This window comes from Hyaena hyaena, unplaced genomic scaffold (genome assembly GCF_003009895.1).
Source record: "Hyaena hyaena isolate Hyena2069 unplaced genomic scaffold, ASM300989v1 scaffold_743, whole genome shotgun sequence".
Lineage (NCBI taxonomy): Eukaryota > Metazoa > Chordata > Mammalia > Carnivora > Hyaenidae > Hyaena > Hyaena hyaena.
In genome coordinates, this window is record NW_024081377.1 from 583,747 (window position 1) to 606,171 (window position 22,425).

General features: G+C 34.4%; 1 protein-coding gene across 1 annotated transcript in view; it reads right to left on the minus strand.

Annotated features, from left to right (window-relative positions):
* Positions 1 to 22,425, minus strand: part of MDGA2 (MAM domain containing glycosylphosphatidylinositol anchor 2) — a gene marked incomplete at its 5' end in the record, with an annotated part of 465,609 nt that overhangs the window by 96,781 nt on the left and 346,403 nt on the right. Inside the window, one exon of the mRNA XM_039218217.1 lies at positions 19,237 to 19,506. Within this exon, the coding sequence (XP_039074148.1) occupies positions 19,237 to 19,506 (270 nt within the window). The remainder of the gene's footprint in view (positions 1 to 19,236; positions 19,507 to 22,425) is intronic.

Consider the following 22,425-nt stretch of genomic DNA (forward strand, 5'->3'; position numbering starts at 1 on the left):
GCCTGGCTGAAGGGGTGAGTGGGGCTGAAATTCAGGTTCTATTCCTCTTGTGACTGCCTCTACCCTGGTATAGAAGCCAAATCTGCTTAGTGATGGGGACTTTTCTCCTAATTCACACACGAATACTGTACAGATGGATTTGCTGATAAGATATCATTTCCACTAAAGTATCCCTGCTTCCCTACTCTGTCTGTTGTGACTACCAAAACTGAAATCACAATTTACCCCTGGTACTAACCCAGATTTGCCATTTTATGTTGTTAGCGGACAGTACTATCAACTCAGGACTTCATAAAGATAAGGGTAGACTAAATCTCTCGAATGACAGCTACATGTATTTAACCAAATATTTAAGTCAGGAATAACGAATATACAATAAGCTGCAAATAAATGTATTCATTCTTTCCTAAAGTTATGCATTCCCTAAAAACGTAACAGCTCCAAATATCTTAAAGCCTTGTGTTCATTTAAGGACCATTGGTTGAGGTGTGTGCATGGAGGGGGAACAGATGGATGAACTGACCCGGTGGCTCTCAGGCTGAGAAAGCTGAATGTTCAATGGTGTACTTATCGACCACATTAACTTCTTGGCAAGAGCTGTTGCTGCACATGTAGGTGGCCCATTGCTGAATATGAATGGACTGAATATCATTTAGGCAGGGAGCAAGAGGTGTTCAAGTGAGTTGGAGAGGAGCCCAGAAGCTATGCTGTTTATCTTCTAGGAACATTTATTTTCTTCAAAACATATAACTTGAATTAATAAAGTGTATTTAAATGTGAATAAAGGAAACTAGTTATTGAAACAGAATCACTGTGGCTCTCTGAGAATAACTAAAAGATCTGTGAATATGACTCCTAGCGCAAGAAAAAGATTAGAGCACAAATAACTGTGCTTATATCGATAAGAAGCACTGGTTTGGATCTAACCAAAAGCAGTTGTCCATCTGGACTCAGATCCTGAGGCTTCTAGGAACTGTCATATTGATGAGTTCTTTTGAAACAGACAAAGTTCATTAGTTTGATGAAAGAGGGGGATTTCTTAAGTTATGCTTACTTAAGTAATATAACATTTTAAGACTTTGGTTTTATCCTCTGGCCTAAAACCTGAAAAGAATTTATAAAAAGAATACCTGTCTTGACTTCTGCAATTTAAGGTCCATTACAAAAACCTCCTTTGAGAAAAGATGATAGATCAGGTTTTGAGCCATCATTTGTGTAATCTCTCTGCTGACCACTTTATGTCTTGTTTTTGGCATGCCTATGGAACAAGTTTTGCACTGTTCTCATCCATTAATCATCCCTTCAGGGTGATAAACAGAGGCCCAGGTGCTTAAATAGACACTTGGAAGTCTAGCAGTTGGCTTTGATTCCATTGAACTAAAAATCCCTTTGATTCTTTCAAAGATTGGTTTTATTACCACCCAATATCTCCTGAAAAATCCAACTGTACTAAGTGTTAAACAGACCTTTAATTAAATAATAGAAATACTAAACATATTACATTCATATACATATATGTGCTTTTCTACATTTGAGTTTCTTTGTTTTATTCTTCTCTGGTTGTTAGTGAATATAATGAGAATTCTTTTCTCTCAGGGGAAACTATGTGTGATTACAGGCTGTTTCTTATCATCTGCAAACTGGATCTAATGCCTACCCAAAATAATATCAGGAAGCTGTGAGAAATAGCTTTGGAATCCAACAGGCAGGCTACCTTGTTAGACTTGTATCTCTGTCTTCCCTTCATTGTACCCTGCAGTGACTGTCTTGCTTACAAAGTAGTAACCCTCCAAAACCTGATTCATATCTCTATGGTTTAACTTGTATGTATGAGCTTGTGACCAACATATTAGGTCATTCTATATTCTTAATGTAACAGTCATGATCTCTTAAAGTAAGGGATATAATTGAGTTAAGATCATAGTGGTTATCATGGCAAGGGGAAATACCGTGAAGAAAACCAGTTTAGCACCTCCATCTAAAGGAAAGTAATTTAGAGGTTAGTGGAGGAAAAAGTAACACAGGATTTTTGAGGAACAGCCAATTTTTTAAATTACCTTGAATGTATTAACATAATATGCACTAGAAAAAGTATATTATATGATAACATTAAATAGAACAAGCACCTTTATATTATAAAATACCTCCAATTCTCAACACTACCTTAGTTGGCAAATATCATTTATTTATTTGGTAATACTTGAGATATGATTTCCATTCAGCAAAATGCACACATTCCACTCAGACCTAGCCAAACAAGAATCTAGTTTCTCTTTGTTGCGGACGAAATGACACAAAAGACAAGACACACACAAAAGACAGACAGAGATACAACTCCGGCCGGAGGAACAATTCTACGCAAGCCCCTCTTGCGGTTTATTTTATACCCCGGTAACTGGATACTTATAAAATACCTCCAATTCTCAACACTACCTTAGTTGGCAAATATCATTTATTTATTTGGTAATACTTAATTGAGATATGATTTCCATTCAGCAAAATGCACACATTCTACTCAGACCTAGCCAAACAAGAATCTAGTTTCTCTTACTAAAGATTAGTTTGGCCTATTCATGAAATTTGTATAAAAGGAATTATAAATAGTGCACTTTCTGTGTCAGATTGTATTCACTCAACATATGATTTTTGAAATCCATCCATATACTTTGTTTACCAGTAATATTTTTCCATTTTTTCCATTTTTATGAGTATAATTTCATTTCATGAATAAGTTGTTTATCCATTCACTTCTTGATGGATATTTGGAATGTTTCTAGTTAGAGGCTATTACAAATAGAGCTGCTATTAAAGTTTGTGCATAATCTTTATATAGACATTGCTTTCACTTCTGTAGGGTAATCATCTAGGAATTGAATTGCCAAATTACTTGGTAAGTGCATGTTTAAATTTATGAGAGATGATCTATTTTCACAAAAGTAATCTCATTTTACATTCCCAGGAGGAATATGTGATAAGTTCTGTTACTTCACTGCCTCACCAACACTTGGTATTGTGTCTTTTTAACTTTGGCCATTATAATGTATGTGCAGTGTTATCTCACTGTGGTTTAAATTTCATTTCTACAGTAACTAATGATAGTGACAAGTTTTATACAATTATTGATCAACACTATGCTCTTTTCTGCAGTGTCTACTGATGTCAATTCTTAATTGGAGTACTTGTTTTATTATTGAGTTTTAAAAATTATTTATATGCTCTGGATACAAACCTTTGCAACATATTTTCTTCTAGCCAGTGCCTTGCCTTTTTATGTCTTTTTGTAGAGCAGAAAGTTTTAATGACCTCTGATGTATAATTCTTTAATGAGTGGGGCTTTTGTTTGTTTACTTTCTAAGAAGCTTTTGCCTATTCCAAATCTGCATAGATTTTTCTTCTATGTTTTCTTCTAGAATTTTATAGCTTTAGTTTATTTAAAAAATAAATTTTGAGAGAGACAAAGAATGAGAGCATGAGTAGGGGAAAGTCAGAGAGAGAGGGATAAGAGGTTCCCAGACAGGCTTCATGTTGGTGCAGAGCCCCACATGGTAGTCAGTCCCATAAACCATGATAATGACCTAAGTGGAAATCAAAGAGTTGGATTCTTAACCTACTAAGCCATCCTGGTGCCCTACAGTTTTAATGTTTTATTCTTACATCTACAGTTCATCTTAAATTAATCTTGTGAGCACTGTAAGGTATTAAGATTTATTTTTTTTCAATATAGATATCCAGATCTAGCACAACTTATTCAGGAAACTATCATTTTTGCAATGGATTGTGCTGGTGACTTTGAAAAACTCCTTTGATCATGTCCTATATTTAACCATACATGTCTATTTCTTCATTCTCTAATTTATCTGATCGATCCTTCCTTGTGTATAGTTTCCTACAAAAACCACACTGCCTTGATTACTGTGTTTTACAGTAAGCCTTGAAATCAGGTAGTATGAGGCTTCCAACTTTTTCTCCAACAGAGGTCTAAATATCATTGAATATTATTGTTTTCTAATAAAAACTTAAGTCAGCATTTCAATTCCTACGAAGAATAAGAAGAAGAAGAAAAGAAGAAGAGGAGGAGAAGTAAGGGGAGGGGGAGAAGGAGGAGGAGGAAGAGGAAGAGGAAGTGGAAGAAGAAAGAAAATGCTGGAAATTTTGTTGCAAGTGAATTGAATTTATAGATATATTTGGAGAAATAAGCATCAAAACAATATTGATTCTTTCAATCCATGAGTGTGGTAATATTTCTCCATTTGTTTAGGTCTTGTTTAATTTCCTGAGCAATTTTTTTTGTCCTGTTCAAGTGTATATCTTGTGCATATTTTATTAAATTTATTCATATTTTGAAATGGTAATTTAAACTGGAAATGGTATTTGTTTACATTTTAATTTCAAATTTTGTAGCTGTAATACATAATGATTGATTTTACCTATTGTATTTTATTCATAAATTTGTGTCCTTGCTATTGGTAAATTATCTTATTAATTCAAATAGGATTATCTACAAAAATAACCATATGATTTGAGAACAGATTTTGTTTTTCCTCTGGGGCATCTGGGTGGTTCAGTCGATTAAGCTCCTGACTTTGAATTTCAGCTCAGATCATGATCTCAAGGTCGCAAGATGGAGCCGGTGTTGGGCTCCACAGGGACAGCACTGAGCCTGCAAGAGATTCTCTCTCTCCCTCTTCTTCTGTCTGTCCCCAGTTCTCTCTTTCTCTCTCTCTCAAAATAAACTTTTTCAAAAAAGGAAGAGAACTCTTTAAAAAATATTTTTATTTCTTCCTTTCTTATTTTTATGCATTTTTTTACTTTCCTTGTGTTAAAGCAGTGGTAAGGACCTGCAGTATAATATTTGTGGGGGGTACAAGTGCATATTTTTGTCTTATTCCTAATCTTAAAAGGAAAATGTTTGGTCAGCATATTATCTAACTTAGTGAGCATTCCCTGTGTACATGAAATAATGTATAGTTTACAACTTTGGGTATAATTACCTATAAATATCAATTAATTTAAATTGCTTGATAATACAGCTTATCTTCTAAAACATCAGTAATTTTCTGGCTACAAATTCTATCAATTATTCATGGATAGATGTTAAAATCTTCAGCTATAATTATGGAACAGTCTATTTCTCCTGGCACTCTTGTATTTATGAATTTTACAGTTCTATTATTAGAAACACACACATATGTAGAACAGCTATGTCTTCCCTATAAATTCTTCTTTTATTATTTTTACATCCCTCTTTAACTCAACATTTTTCTATGTCTTTAAGTCTCCTGTGTCTGATAATAATAATACACCTAATTCACCTTTCCTATGTCTACTGTTTGCATGTTGTGTTTTCTTCCATTCTTTAACTTTCTGCCTCTCTGTGTCTTTGGGTTTAACATGTGTTTTGCTTTGTAGACAGTAGGGAGTATCTTGTAAATATCTTGCTTTTATTTTTAATCCAGTCCCATGATTTCTGACAACTGACTGGAGTGTTCAGTTTATTTGCATTTAATGTAAGTATTGGTATAAATGGGCTAAAGTCTACAACCATGCTCTTTATTTTCTTTGTCCCTTCAATGATTTTATTGTTCATGTATTGCTCTTTTTCTGTGATATTTTGAGGAAATTTAAGTATATTTTAATTCCTTTGATGCACCACTTTTTGAAAGATGTTTTAGAAGTTTCTATATGGCTAAAACTGCAAATTTAAGTTATTGATTCTGTTCAGAGTCAATATAAGATCACTTCATATATCACACTTCATATTTCATGATTCTCCCTATTTAGTTCTCACTTCACACTTTACAATTGTTATAAATTTATAACCATATAATGCAAATTAATCCCATCATTTATGATATTGTGTTATTTTCGTTCTAAAAATGTTAAGCCTTAATAATGTTAGTATTTTGTTTCAAACCAAAGATGGGCAGACTTCTTCTTAAAGGGCTAGACAGTAAATACTTTAGGCTTATGAACTATATGATTGTTGTTACTACTCACCTCTCCAGTTGTAGCATGAAAATAATCATATACAGTACTAAAACAAGTGAGGCTATGTTCCAATTAACCTTTATTTACCAAACAATGGTTGGCTGGTCCTCAAGCTGTAATTTGCTGACCATTATTTACATAGCTATGTAAACTATATATAAACGTATATAATATAGTTATATATAATATATATATAATTTATATAGCTATATTAAGGGGAAAAATGAGATGAAGAGGATGAGATCTAGTAAATAAGTGGGTAAATATAAAAAGCTATGTTTCTTTTTTCTCTACTACATATATATATATGTATAATGGAAATTATAAGAAATTTAAAGATAAAAGGCTGTTTCTTTTTTATTATATATACATGTATTTATATATTTTAATATATTTATTTATTATAACATATGAGTATATGTATATATTTCATTTTATATATGCACGGGAAATTACAAGAAGAGAAGAAACATAGCTTTTTATCTTTGCCCACTTATTTAATGGATATGATCCTCTTCATCTCATTTTTCCCCAGCTTTATTGAGATATAATAGGTATATACAACCTGCACATAATGAATGTATAGAAATCGGTACATTTGGACATATGTATACCTTATGTTACCATCATCACAATCCAGGTAATAAATGCCTGTCACCTTTAAAAGTTTCCTTGTGTGAATGTGTTTGTGTGTGTGTGTGAGTGAACAGGGTAAGAGCCCAGAAAAAAATAAACTCACTCAAGCGTGGTCGACTCATGTTTCTAGAGGGTGCCTGGAGTATATTATGAGAAATGGATAGTCTCTACTATAAATGGTGTTGGGAAAACTGGATATCCACATCCAAAAGAGTGAAAGTGAGCCATGTCCTTTGCCAAACATAAAAATGAACTCAAAATGGAGGAAAGACTTAAATGTAAGGTCTGAAACCATAAAATTCCTGGAGGAAATGATAGGAGAAAAGACTATTTATATTTACAGATTTTATTTTCCACTGATAACCCTTCCCTGTAATAGAAAAAGTACCCTTTGGTATATTTTGTGGTACAGTTTTGCTGACTACTAACTCTCTAGATTTTATTGTTCAGAAAAATACATTTGATGCTATTTTTTAAAGTATGTTTTCACTGGATATCAAATTATAAACTGACATTATTTTAGGGAATTTTAAAGATTTAGAGATGTTCCATTGCCTTCTAGTCCATATTGTTCCTCATGAGAAGGTAACAGTCATGTGTATCATCAGAATATAGTTTTTATTATGGCTGCTTTGAAACTTTTCTCCTTCTTTGGTTTTCCACAATTGGATTATGGTGTATGTAGGTGTGGTTTTTTCTGTAGTCTTCTTGCTTTCTATACCAAGATTCATGTTTGGATCTGTGGGTTTGAAGAATTTATTTTTTTTCTTCCAATCTCATCCTCATCTTTTAAAACATCAATTCTACTCATTTTAGACCATTTTTGCATCACCCCGCAGGTCTTAAGCCTCTTTTCTTTAGTCTCCATTTCTTTTTCTATCAGATTGTATCAGGCCTTTCAATTTGTCTTCAATTTGCATTTGATTCTTTTTTTAGAGATTTTCTCCCCTTTGAACGACTGCATTTACTTTAACTCTTAGAACCTATTATCTTTGAATAGCTTGAAATTATTTATAATAGCTAGTTTTTGCTATATCGAACATCTGAGCTATCTCAAGGTTCCTGTTAATGGACCACTGTTATTCATAACTAAGAGTAACGTTTTCTCATTTTCTTTATATACAGGTAATTTTTATTATTTACTGAGCATTCTGAGTAATAAATTAGAATTAACTACATTAGTAATGTATATTATATGATATATTATTAAATATTATAGACAACTAGACTATCCTCTTTTGTTTTGAAGAGTGTTGTGTTTATTCTAGCGGGTAATTTAGTTACCTGTTGACCACCTGATGCTTTTGTATGTTAGCTTCTTACATTTTATTGGGGTGAAATCAATGGAGAACTAAGGGTATTTCCCAGGCTGTTCCAACTTGGTGGGAGTCAACTTCGAAATTCTGCCTGCCCAGGAATCTTATTAGCGCTTGGTGTTGGCCTTGCTTAGGAAGTACCTAAAACACGCTGTTACTCTCAAACATGATCCTTATTTTCTAAGGGTTAGTCATTCTGATTTCTTAACAGGACATCAAAAATTTTAAAGAGGTATATTATTTTGCTGAGCTGAAAATCCTACCTTTCTTCTGCATGGCTTGAATTCTACTATCACTTTTTTACTCTGAACCCTCAAAGAACAGGAAATGCTAGGCCTCAAATAGTTTCACTCTGTCTGTGTAGCCCAATCTTCAGGTAAGGACTAATATGGAATCCACACAAACTCCCGTGACACTTCCTCTACACAGCCCTGTCTGCTCTGGTGCTCTCCCTTATAGATAGTCCCTTGTGCTGCCCTAAACTCTACTCTAGATTTCCCCAGGTCTTCCAGAAATCCAGGCTCTTGTTGGACTCTAGCTCAGTATGTTCATATACGGCCTATGTCCCTAGACAGAGAGCAAGACTGATAATAGGGCTCATCTCATGAGTTTCTCATCTTGTAACATGGGATTACAGTCTTACGCTGTATATTTTCCATTCCCCAAAACTGTCACTCATAGAGTTTGCTAACTGTATCATTGTTTATTTTTTATTTTTTTATTTTATTTTTTTTAAATGTTTTATTTATTTCTAGGAGGGAGAGAGAGAGAGAGAGAGAGAGGGAGAGAGAGAGAGAGAGAGAGAGAGAGGGAGAGAGACAGCATGAGCAGGGGAGGGTCAGAGAGAGAAGGAGTCACAGACTGAAACAGGCTCCAGGCTCTGGGCTGGCAGTCAGCACAGAGCCCGACGCGGGGCTCGAACCCATGAACTGCGAGATCATGACCTAAGCGAAAGTCGGACGCTTAACTGACTAAGCCACCCAGGCGCCCCTATTTTTTGATTTTTTAATGTTTATTTTTCAGAGAAAAAGAGAGACAGAGTGCTAGCGAGGTTGGGAGGCAGGAGGCAGAAAGAGAGGGAGATACAGAATCTGAACCAGGGGCTTGAACTCAAAAGCCATGAGATCATGACCTGAGCTGATGTTGGATGTTTCACTGAACGAGCCACCCAAGTGTCCCTATATTGTGTGTACTTTAAAGACATGTATATAGTTACTTGTATGCTACTGCTTAAATTAAAGATAATTAGTATAAAGAAAAATGATGACAAATATTCTGTAACATACAAACTGAGTCAAAAGTGCCTTAAAATTTTAAACTATAATTTAAGTAATGTGTTTAACTTGGATGAAAATTTATGTATGAAATTAAACTTAAACATTTTCTTCTCTTCCTATGGCTTCATTCACTCACTCCCTCATTCATTCACTCAACAAGTATTCATTAGCAGTGTAGACTGTGCCAGAACTTCTCCAGGTGCTGGGGAGTGGGGGTATTCTATTTATACTTTTGCTCCTGTTCTCCCCATCTCTTAAAATTTCACATTATATTTGTGTTCTCTATTTCTGTTTTCTGGGAAAGTTCCAACTAACCTACTCATTTTTTGGCCGTTTCTATTCTGCATATTGAAGTTAGTCATTTACTTATTTATTTCAGCAATGACATTTTTACATTCATTATCACCAAACATTTTTTTTTGCTACCTGTTTTCTTCCTCCTATTTCTTTTACCATCCCTTCTTTCTTTGAGAATGTTATTCTGTGGTATTTAAAGTAGCACTATTTCTTGTTATGTCTATCTAGTGTAAAATAGATTAATTGTTCTATTTCTTTCATAATAAGTTTGTTTCTTGTGCATATTTTATTCCTAGGAGACCGCTAACTTACTGGTCTGATATTGCTAGCAAGGGTGAGATAGCCTCAGTGCTTGTTTGTATGCCTCTAGAAAAAGAGAAAGTGTGCTTCAGGACAGAGAGATTCTTTCACATCAGTTCCATGATCTTCCCAACCTGCTCCTTCTCAGGGATTTTCTCCCTCCAGAATCTCCCATTTCCAATACCTCAATTCCTGGTATTATCTTTTTGGAGTTGCCTGGTAAAGAGGTGGGAGGAGGGAAAATGGTAAAGAAAAGAAGATATGCAGGAGCCAGCCATCTTGGCTGACCTCACCACTGTACAGTGTCTACCCAGCCAGGCTCTGCTTTTCTTTTTCAATGTTTCAAGTCAGAGCTGTTACTTACCTGCCCTGTAGTAATGTCAGGTAATAATCCACCTAGAATAATATACAGAGGAAAAAAACTCACCTAGGATACAAAGTGCTCTCTCAGATTAGCTCCAAAATGTCACTCCCTTCTACTCAAGCTTGATGGTCTCACCACACATCTTTCTCTTAACTAGACTCAGATGGGTATTGACTACTGACAATATTTCTACAATCAGCCATCCCTCCTCCTCTGCTTTTTTTGATGAAATTTTCATTGTGGTATTATCAAGACAGAAAGCAAAAAGGGTTAGCTTACCTATGGCTAAGTCTGAATATCCATCCACCTTACATTTATATGATTGTACTGTTTTGCTTTTAAAATACTGTCACATTGATTAGCTTATTTGATATTCCTAAAGTTATTTTTCATGGGAAGCAGATCTTCTATTCTACAGATAAAGGAGCTATGGTCACAAAGAGTTCAATGTATTACACAAGGCTGAACTGTAAGACATTGTAAACATGTTCAGACAATGAAGAACTATCTTTACATAGTTACCGAGAATGAAAAATGGCCATGTTCACAATAAATTATTCAGAAAGTTGCATGCAGACCATGAGGATTTGCTTTCTTTGCTCCTTGCTATAATATGATACTGTGATTTCTGATACAGTATGACACTATTATTGTGACACACTGTATTAGTTTGCACGCACTGCCACATCAAAATAACCATAACCTGCATAGCTTGGACAACCTTTTCTCATAGTGTTGGAGGATGAAAGTCCAAGATCAAATTGCCAGGATAGTCAGGTTCTGGTGACCACTGTCTTCTTGAAGGGCAGAGAGCCATCTTCTCAATGTGTTTTGACATGGCATGAAACAGCAAGAGAGCAGTCTCTGGTGCCTCTTCTTATGAGGGCTAATACCATTATGAGGGCTCTACCCTCATCACCTCATCTAAACATAATGATCTCCCAAAGTCCTCCTCCTTTTCTCCAAATACTATCACATTGGGGCAGAATGTTTGTGTGTGTGCGTGATTGCACGTGTGTGCATGGAGAGGGGACTGCAACCTATGAATTTTTGAGGGACACAATTCAGTCTCTTGCACAAGCCAACTCTAGTCTGAATCTTATATCCTGTTTCTAGTTGCATATAGATGTTTAACTATTTCTTTTTCAGGTTCCAAGATGTGATCAACTTCAATCTGTAGGTCCATCTCTTAGCTCTGCTTCCCCCATCTATCCAGCAGCAAATTGTCTGAATTTGATGTTTAATTCTTTCTTTCACATCTACTTTAATTTTACTAAATTCAGTTAATTTCCACCCTTATGAAATTCTTTACATCCTAAAAAAATTTAACTTGAACTTTCTCTCTGATCTCCTAGACCAGTTAGGGTGTTTTGGTGAATAACAGTGTGTAATTCAGAAATTAGTGTCTCAGTTGAGAGTCCTGATTCTTGTAGTGTGTCTACATTTAAAACATCTGTAATTAATGAAATATAAGGGCATGAAATCTACATTAAATTAACCTTTTATGTTGCAATATTTTATTTTTGGGCTCAATAATAGCCTTTTGATGACCATGCTGTTTTGAGTCTTTCATTGGAGGAATTACATGATTTTATAATGAAGAAAATGAGTAATGAGAGAATTTAAGGAAGCATTAAACTTCTACATCAAGCAAGCTGAGTACAATAAAATTTTTAATTGAAGTTTTTCCATAAGTACAACATGGAATTTGGGTTATTCATGAAATGTTTACTGGAGGAAAAATAAAATTTGTCTAAAATACTGTATAAGTTAGATCTAATGCTAAAGTAAATATTTTGATACAATTTTTGCTAAGTGATAGTGCTTTCTTAATTAATATTTACCTTTTTATTTCTACACTTTCAGATTTAGCATGGACTCACCTACATTTTATCTAGCTTAATTATTAAAAAATTCCCTTAACATCACTAGTAAAAGAGTCACTGATGTGTGTCAAAAAGAGCTTCAATTTACAATCAGAAGACATGCATTATATTTTTGGATTCCTGAGCCTTTGTTAGCTAAACCTGTCAGAGGAGGGTGATGTCACCTTTTCTACACAATTCACACACAGGATTGAGATGAAAAAGATATAAGTGGTATCAGCTTATTCACTACAGAATGTTACACATTAAGAGTTTTTAGAATATATTATGCATTTTCTACTCCATTTTTTAAATTTTTTTAAGTTTATTTTTGAGACAGAGAGAGAGAGAGGGTGAGAGGGAGAGAATATGTGTGAGAGGGGAGGAGAGAGAGAGAATCCCAAGGAGGCACTGCACTGTCAGCACAGAACCCAATGTGGGGCTCGAACTCATGAACCGTGAGATCATGACCTGAACTGAAATCAGGAATAGGATGTATAACCAACTGAGCCACCCGGTACTCTTCTACTCCATATTTTTAAAAATAACTACAATTCATGATCTGGCTGAAACATTGGCATCCACTATTTTATCTATTATGATAAATAAAATTTTAATAAATTTAATAGAATTCTGACCCTGTAAAATATTTGATTTCACATAGAAGTTTCTTGCATTTTAGAGTTATCAGCAGGAAAATTTATGATGTATTATTTTTCCATCACTTAATTTGTTGTTACTTTTCAGAGCTGTTAATGATTTATCCATAATCTTATGTTGCCTGTTTTTAGATATTCATAAGGCACAAGTAACTGGCTGAAGAGAACAAACATATGCATTGCCAGAGAATAAAATATATTTTCCATGGTCATTTTATATGAAACAAATAATTCAATCTGACATTAGAAAACAAGAATAAAATATTTTGATATTTTGATTAGGAGTTATTTGGTTGTTATTTTTTCCTCTGTAGTCTTGAAAACTAAGTGATTCTAAAGTCCTTCAACATACTATTTTGTAAACAGATTCAGCCAATCTGAATTTCTTTACATTCACTGAGTGATACATATGTTCCCTTTCATAAAACTCTCACCTTTTCCTTATTTGTCCTCTAGAATCTAATTTTAGTTATGTGTGATCTGCTGTTGCTGGACATGGAGAAAACAGCAGTTCTAATATGTATATCTAAATATTGTACTATATCAACAGAAAATTGTGCACAATCCTAGCACAAATATTTCTCAACTAGAAGCAAAAGAAACAATTACAGGCACATTTTTGCTTGGTTGAACCCTATTTGCCATGTTTGTGGAAGAGATTATACTATGAAGGATTTTTTTCAATATTGCCTTTGATATAGTCTCCTTCATATGTAGGCTGTATTTAAAAAATATTCCTTGGGCCGCCTGATTGGTTCAGTCCAGTCACTTGAGTCTCTGATTTTGGCTCAGGTCATGATCTCGTGGTTTGTGAGTTGGAGCTCCACATCCGGCAGTGTGCTGCTTGCAGTGTGGAGTCTGGAGCCTGCTTCGGATTGTGTCTCCCTCTCTTTGCCCCTCCCCAACTCTCACTCTGTCTCTCTTTGTCTAAAAAATAAATATACATTAAAAAATTATTAAAAATACTTCTTGTGGCAGGGAAACCCTAAATTGACTTCCAATGATTCTTATCCCTGGTTTTCATGTCTTTGTGTATAATTCCTTTTCATTGAAAGTGGGAAGAAATTATGATGGGATATCACTTCAGTAATTATGTTATGACATAAAAGATCCCACCTTAGCCGACTAGAGCTAGGGATTCTTCTTGCTGGTTAATGAAGTAGACAGCGGGGTTGGAAAAACCCACGTGACAAAGGATTACCGATGGCCTCTAGGATGTGCAGACATCTTTTAGGACATGAAAGTGGCCTCAGCCAACAAGGAGTAAAACACTTTGGTCTTCTACCATACAGTCATTAGAAGATTAATTCTCTCAATAACCTCAGTAAGTTTGGACATGATTCAACTTCCTATCTGAAACTGAGCCTCCAGATGAGAACATTCCAGTCAACCCTTTGATTGCAGCCTTGTGAGACCCAGAACAGAGGATTTAGCTAAACCATACCTCAACTCCTAACACAAAGAAGTTGTGAGATAATAAATGTGTGTTGTCAAAAGATGCTCAGTTTGTAGTAAGTGGTTACGCAGCATTAAGTACATAGCACTCTCAATTCCATTGCTCATCAATAAAATATCTCACAAGGTCTATGATTAAACCTATTCTTGTCTTTTAAATTATTCTGAGTCCAATGGTCCTTTCTCCTGAGAAGCTGACTATCAGTAATGGTGTTTAGTATTACAGAAATAAAACCTAGATTCTACGTTTTCCTGTCCTTGAAAATCTCCATTTAACTTCATTGTAATATTTTCAACTAAGGCAATTTAAAACATATATGTATGTGTGTATGTAGGTATATATATACGTATATATATTTATGAATGTATGTGTATATGCAAGTGTGATTTAATCTTCCTAGAATAAAATCAATAGCCATAGCCTTTATTGCAGATACACCAATAGAATTAAGTTGTCTCCAACAAATTTCAAGTAGAAAGGGTATCTAAAACTACCACTTTTTAAGGAAGTATCCTTAAAAAGGCGTAACACACTGAAATGTAGAAGTAATAGCTGGGACTTCAACAGCTATTAGGGCTATAAGATGTGGCATATATTGATCATAATTGAGCAGTAAGATTGTAGAAAGACTTTGTGGAAAAGCCATTGTTGTAGTTCCTGAAATGATACTTCAAAGCTTAACCTGAGTATAATAATTTTCTATCTTGTTCAAATCTTGGTTACTTGAAGTTTTATACATATATTCAGATACTTGACAAATAACACACATAATTTGTGATTGCCAAATAATATAGTATTACAACCTATATATCTCTATTTGGCTGAGGAGCAAAGGTCAAAATGACCCTGGTAAAGGCTTATACAAGTGCTGTCATTACTCTAGTAGAGGATTATACAAGGGGTTAGTATTTCAAAGTCAAGTAACATATGAACAAAGGCATTAAGTCTTGAAAATGTGTAATGACTTGGTGGGAAGCAGCATGATCTAATTTGAGTAGAGTGTGGAGTAATGGGTAGGACTGAAAGAGATATATTTCTGTATATTCCATTTGGGATATTAATGAAGTGTTTGAAAAATTCACGACACTGAATTAATGTATCACCTGTATAAGACCATGAAGAGCATAGACATTTGTCACTAAAAGAAAGATATATTTTCTAGGAAAATAAAGCCCTGCAGTATGGAAAATGGATTGAAAGGAAAAGAGGCCTGAAATCCAGAATTCAAATAAAAGGCTACTATATTTTCTCAGATAAGAGAATATATGGCTTTACAAATATAATAGGAATAAAAGTTTAAAAAAATGATAGATTCTAAATACGAAGCAAAGATAAAACTGAGAAGACTTAGAAACTGACTTGATAGTGGAAGATTTCTAGGAGAGTATTTATTATTCTATTTCTGGTGTCTATTCTGACACGTAGGAAATTAGGCACACAATAAATGTTAAATATTTTCAAGATGATTGCAAAATTTTCATCAGTAAAGAAACAATACATACTGGTTGTTTTATGCTTAATTATAACTTGTAGTTATGCAATAAAAATTCTTATAGAATACCCACTGTTACCTGTTGAAAAAGATACCACTCCTTTAAAGCTGTCATTTAAAAGAATTTCAAATTGTCTCTGTTGATCAAATTCTTAAATAGTTTACAAGCCTAAATTTATATAACAGTATATACTGTTATATGAAGTATATTATATATATATACTTCCTGGAACTTGTAAAAATTCCTTCACAGAAAAAGTGTTTGGTTTTCTACCATTGTTCACAAAGCTTACTTAATCCACAAAACAAACAAACAATAAACAAAACTATGCTTACCTTTACCATAACTCGATTAGTAAATAAAATAAATGAAAATACACAGGATTTTGGAGTATTATCATTAATACTTTCTAACATGGACAGTGCACTACAACTTAGCCATTCTCCTTTCCCAAAATATCTTACTTTCTCACACCCTGACTTCTCAGCAAACACAACCCCACTCACTGGCCTCCATACTCCCACACAAGTCACACACACATGATATAACTGGGAAAAGGAGGTGTGAAATTTTTAGCCTTCCTGGGAGCTAAAGTAAATATAAATGTGAGGACTGCCATTCACTTTTAGTTCAATTCTGTAAATTTTTATGTGTAGTGAGATCAAGTTCATTTTCGGGTGACTGTATAACATTCATGACTAGTGGAAGAGTGATCTTGAATTTGGTAAAACAGGTGAAATAATAAAATTAGTTAATTTGGCGGTCAGGAAGTAAATAGAATTGTCTTCAAAGATCTTTGTGGATAAACAATATATGCAGAAAGATCATAGAGACCCTTGTATATATTCTATTCCTAAGTTCCCTTCTGTGTAGTTTCAAAGGGTTTTGAATTGTGGCAAATTCATAAGGATTACTAATTGTGATATGCCTTAACAGAAGAAATAAATGCCTTTTCATAGTTCTTTCTAGACCTCTAATTCTATGGAATCACTGATTTCTTTATACAATTGACCTTTAACAACACAGGTTTGAACTTTGCAGATCCACTTCTACATGGATATTTAAAAAAAATATAGTGAAGTACTGTAAATGTGTTTTCTCTTATGATTTTCTTATAACATTTTCTTTTCAAAGAATATTTATTTAGTTTTGAGAGAGAGAGAGAGAGAGAGAGCGAGAGCGAGAGCGCGCACGAGAGAGAGAGAGGGAGGGGCAGAGAGAGGGAGAGAGAGAGGGAGAGACAGAATCGGAAGCAAGCTCCAGGCTTTGAGCTGTCAGTACAAAGCCCAACATGGGGCTTGAACTCATGAACTGAGTGATAATAACCTGAGCCAAAGTTGAAGTTTTAACTGACTGAATAACCCACGCTCCCCAATAACATTTTCTTTTCTCTAGCTTACTTTATTGTAAAAATACAGTATATAATATATATATAGTACAAAATATGTGTTAATAGATTATATACTCAGTAGGGTTTCTGGTCAACATTAGGCTTAAGTAGTTAGGTTTTGGGGGAATCAAAAACTATATACAAAATTTTTACCATGTTGTGGGTTCTTGCCCCTAACTTCTGTTGTTCAAGGGTTAAATGTGTATTTTCCTGGATTACACAATATTTGAAATTCAATTATTTCTTTTTTTCTTGAAAACTATATGGAAAACTACATATTGGAATCTTGAAACAATGAGGTTGACCTGAAGGCAGAGAAATGCACACTGGAAACAAATTAGTTCATGAGCTATTTCCTCTCGCTTGTGGGGACAATCCATAATAGGCTTATTCCTTTCTGGAGCTACCAAAATCTACTTACTATATCCCATGGATCTTGAATGGGAAATGGTTTTTACTGGAAAAAAGTATTCCTTCTGGTCTCAGTTTGTCATCCAGTTCAGAAAATAAGATTTGGGTCACATAATAGAGAACAAATGAAAATCTTACAGAAGCATCATTGTCTAAACTAGCCTAAAGTGTCAACAGCAACAAATTAGAACGAATATAAGTCCAAAAGTTTGAATAAAGGCATGTAGTTAATTTTATGCAGGATTTTTGTTTTGGGGAGTTAATAAAAAAAAGGTGTCCTATTTTACCAATATGTAGAAAACAACAACCTTTGAAGGATTCTTACTGGCTTAGGGAAAAATATATAAATTAAAGGTGAAAGTACATTGTGCCATTTAAATTACTCCATAGACTAACAGACATCATTCTCTTTCCCTTGTAAATATGCACAGGGATAAAAATTAGCAGTGAGATCATCATGTAAGTAGCATTGTCCTAGGGATTTCTGGTTTTGTTTTAATAGTTCATTTAAAAATGTTTATTTATTTATTTACCTATTTATCTATTTAGAGAGACCACAGGGGAGAGGCAAAGAGAGTAAGAGAGAGAACCCTAGGGAGGCTCTGCACTGTCAGCACAGAGTCCAACTCAGGGCTCCATCTCACAAGCTGTGAGATCACGACCCGAACCTAAATCAAGAGTGAGATACTTATGTGACTGAGCCACCCAGGCATCCTGTTTTAATAGTTCACTGAAAGAAAAGTAGAAAGCTTTTAAGTCTTACTGAATGTCGATAAAAGGGTTGTAAAATCAAGAGGTGGCAGGATGCAGCAGAGAGGACATATTCATATTCTTCGGCTAGTTTATTGCATTTTATCTACCTAATATCACATTTCAGGAAGCAAAAATATCTCAAGGTGATTCATGTCTAGAAAATTTTCTTAAAGGTAAGAACTTATGAGTAAAAATTTATATTACCCATGAACAAGATTTAATTAAGTTTGAAGCATTTATACTTGCTTTTCAGATAATATACAATTTTCTGTTTCATTTTTTACTAGCATAAACATCCCAACTATTATGACTAACTTTAACTAGAATGAAATATTACTGAAAAATAAAAGAAATATATCCTTTTAATATATGCCTAACTCATAACTGAAAAATTACACACATTTACTTAGTATATAGATTATAAAATAATTTAAATATTTACATATGATTTAATAGAGTTAATATTTCTTTTAATACATTGAAAGATAATGACATCAAAAAGCTTTGACTGATATTTCTTTCTAAAAATTTATTATATGCCAGATACAACTTTATTGCTTTCCCTCTGAATATCTGTGAACCAATGGTTGGCCAAGACAAAATTAGGATCCACCATACATTCAGAGTTATTTAATAAATAAATAATAAGAAAACACTCTACTATTAAGAAAACCAAAGCAAGTGTTGGTTAACAATTTTAGACTTGCAGAACAAAATATGTATTAGGATTAATATTTGCAGTGTGATCTAAAAAAACCTAGTTAGGAATTGTCACTTTATTAAACACTCAAAATAACCAAACCATTCACCAAATCTGCTTGAATTCACATAAACTTATAATTTTATAGACATATAAACTGTCTTAACTACTAACATAAATGCCTTGAAAAGAAATGAGTAGCTCTAACTATGGCAGTCAAACTGCTCATAGTATGTGTCATGGATTTGCAAAATACTTTAAGTTCCTATATTGACACAGCTTACCATCCCTGATCAAAAATATATGAAAGGCAAAATATTTAGAATCTTACCTGTAACAAGAAAGCTGCATCTCCCAGCTCCAGCTTCATTAATGATGCTACAATTATAAACCCCATAGTTTTCATTGGAAAGACTCTTCACCGGGTACTCTGTGTACTCTTGAGAGTCAAACTGACCCGTCCGTAATAGTTTATTGCCCAAGCGCCACTCATAGGTCAGCACCCGTATTGGATAGGCTCTCAGGACCCGGCAACTCATAGTAATACTTCGGTCTTGTCCTTGCCGAATTTCCAGGAAGGCAGGTTCCACAGCAGGAGGATCTGCAGAAGAGATGTTAAACCAGATTAAACACGTGGTCTGCAATGAGCCATGGGCTATTCTTATCTAAGAAGCTATTTTTAAGAACATATCTAACAACAGTAAGGAATAAGAGGTGGGTGGAGTACAATACCAGGAATTTTAGCTTGGGATGGTAAATGGGATACATCATTTACTGATTGTGGGCAGTGAATGAGATTCACTGCCTTGAAAAAATATTAGCAGGTGAAAGTAGCAGAGTTCATTTTTTCCTCTCTACTTATTTCCCAGAACAAAGCATCACAACTATGTTTATGCTGTCAGCAACCAAATTGATGTTGTAGGTGTAAAATGCAGTCTCCAAATTAGCATGAGACTTTGAATCAGATAAAGTCATTGGTTCAAGTCAGTGAATTCCCAGTTTGGTTTCTGAACTGCCCATTATTTAATAAAATAGGTAACCCAAGTATATAAATTTATGTTCTAAATTATTTGGTCTGAACTTATTTGAGTAAAAATCATAATATTCATGGGTAAACCTTAAGCAAACTTTTCAAATTATACCACAGGTGGATGTGGTTTCTGCTGCAATGCAATGATTCTTTTATCTGCCTTAATTGTGATTTTTTTCCATATAATTAAAACTTGCTATATTAGATAGCTAACTTTTTTGTTTTTGATGAAAAGATTTCTGAAAAGTGTTACATGCATGCTTTTCTCATTAAATAGAGGATGCAAATTATAATCCTTTACTTCATGACTCCCAATGGTTATAATAAATAACAATTACTTCCTGGGCACTAAGGCTGGGATTCATTTAATCAAATAAACTGTCTGTAACCACTCAGGATTGCACTGCACAGCACAATTATATCCTTGACTAGATGTATATGATACCCTCCTGAGTTGTGTAGTATAGAAACTGTACATCTCTATCTGGCATCCCTTCCATCAAGATGCAAAAGGTTTTAGGAGCGCCTTGTGCCCTCCAATATTCTTTACATGCTATTCCAATACTTTTTTGTACTACTGCTGTCCCTTCTTGTTGCCCATCTGTTGACTGACCCTTCTTGCTTCTTTCAACAAATATACTTAAACTATCTTACTGTTCTAAATTTTATTCATAAATTCAGTTATTTGAGCTCTTCCTACCTAAGTGCTAAAATTTTTTTAAATGAGTGAGAAAAAAAATTCCTGTCTGCATGTAACTTATGATCTAACACAATAAACAGCTATTTAAATAGCTGATTTACAAAACTGAAGTACAAAACACAATTCTAGGGTAGAAAGTAGAGAATAACATTATGAGGATTGACCAGGCAAGACATCTCAAGGAATGTGATACTCAGGTGTGTCTTCCAGGATGTAAAGGAAATGGTGAGGTGGCTAAGTGAACATCCTAGGCAAGGAGACTAATACATGCAAAGGTAAAGAGACAGTAGAGAGGAGGTGGTGTTCAGAGGAGTATCAATGAATCAGCAAAGATGGTGAACAAAAGGTGCATGAGTGCTTTGGAGGAAATAAAGATGGAAAGGAAGGCAGGGATTCTATTCAAGGATTTTTGAATGTCACGTTATGGAGTTTGGATTTTATCCTGGTGGTGTTGTGGATCATTAACATCTTTTTCTATCGTGCCTCTTAATCCTTTTGATTTACTTCATTGAGCTCCCATCACCTTCTCCTCTGGCAACTACCAGATTGTTTTCTGTATCTGCAAGGAGTCTGTTTCTGTTTTGTTATTTGTTTCCTTTGCTACATTTCACATATAACCGGAATCATATGGTATCCACCTTTCTCTGTCTGACTTATTTCACTTAGCGTAGACCCTCAAGGTCCATTTAAAATTTTTAAATGCAGGTTTTATATGCCTAAACTGATCTTTCAGAAAGAATATTAGGGCAGATAGGAGGAGCATACTTAAAGGGAAGAGTCTAGTTACAGAGAAAATGAGAACATCATTGCTGAAAGCCTGAAGTAAGACAATGTCAGTAAAAGCACAAATGATGCCTTATACAGTGAGGTGGATAACAGTGTCAGTGATAAAGACAGAGAAAACAGGAGGGGTAGTTTAGAGCACAGGGGGCATTTCAAACTTGTGCACCTGCTAGTCATACAGTAGGGATATCTAGAAGGCAACTGTTTCTTCATTTCCAAACATTTATGGATTATGTTTTATTAGCTCTTTGCTCTGATTTTTGTTTAACTGGATCACCGTCAGAGAAAATAGTCTATATGATTTCAATCTTCTGAAATTTGTTGAAATCTGATTTATAGCACAATATATGATTGTTTTTTGTTCAATGTTTGCCTGCAAAGAAGGAATAGTCTGAAGTTCAGGAAGGCAACGTGGAACTGTTGGGCCATCTGACAAACGGCTTATCCAAATCCTCTACATAGTTGTTGGGCTTTTACCCTATTTGTTCTACTTGGATTAATTTAGAAGAGTGTTAAGCTCTTCTAAAATGGTAGTAGTTTAAAATTTTTTCTTATAGTTTTCTCTGTATTTTGCTTTACATATTTAAAAAAATTAATGCTTATTTATTTATTCATTTATTTTTTGTGAGAGACAGAGAGACAGAACATGGGGTGGGGAGGGGCAGAGAGTCAGTCACAGAACCTGAAGTGAACTCCAGGCTCTGAGCTCTGAGCACAGAGCCTGACACAGGGCTTGAAGTCAAGAACCACAATATCATGACCTGAACCAAATTCGGCACTCAACCAACTGAGCCATTCAGGTGCCCCTGCTTTACATATTTTGAGACTATGCTACTAAGTACATGCAAATTTAAAACTGCTTCATTTTATTGGTAAATTGAAGGTTTTATTATTATGATACAATCTCCTTTATCTCAGTTAAGGTTTTATTATTTAAAACTCTATTTTGTCTCAATACAGTTACTCTGACATTCCTCAATTAGTAGCTGCAAATTACGTCTTTTCCA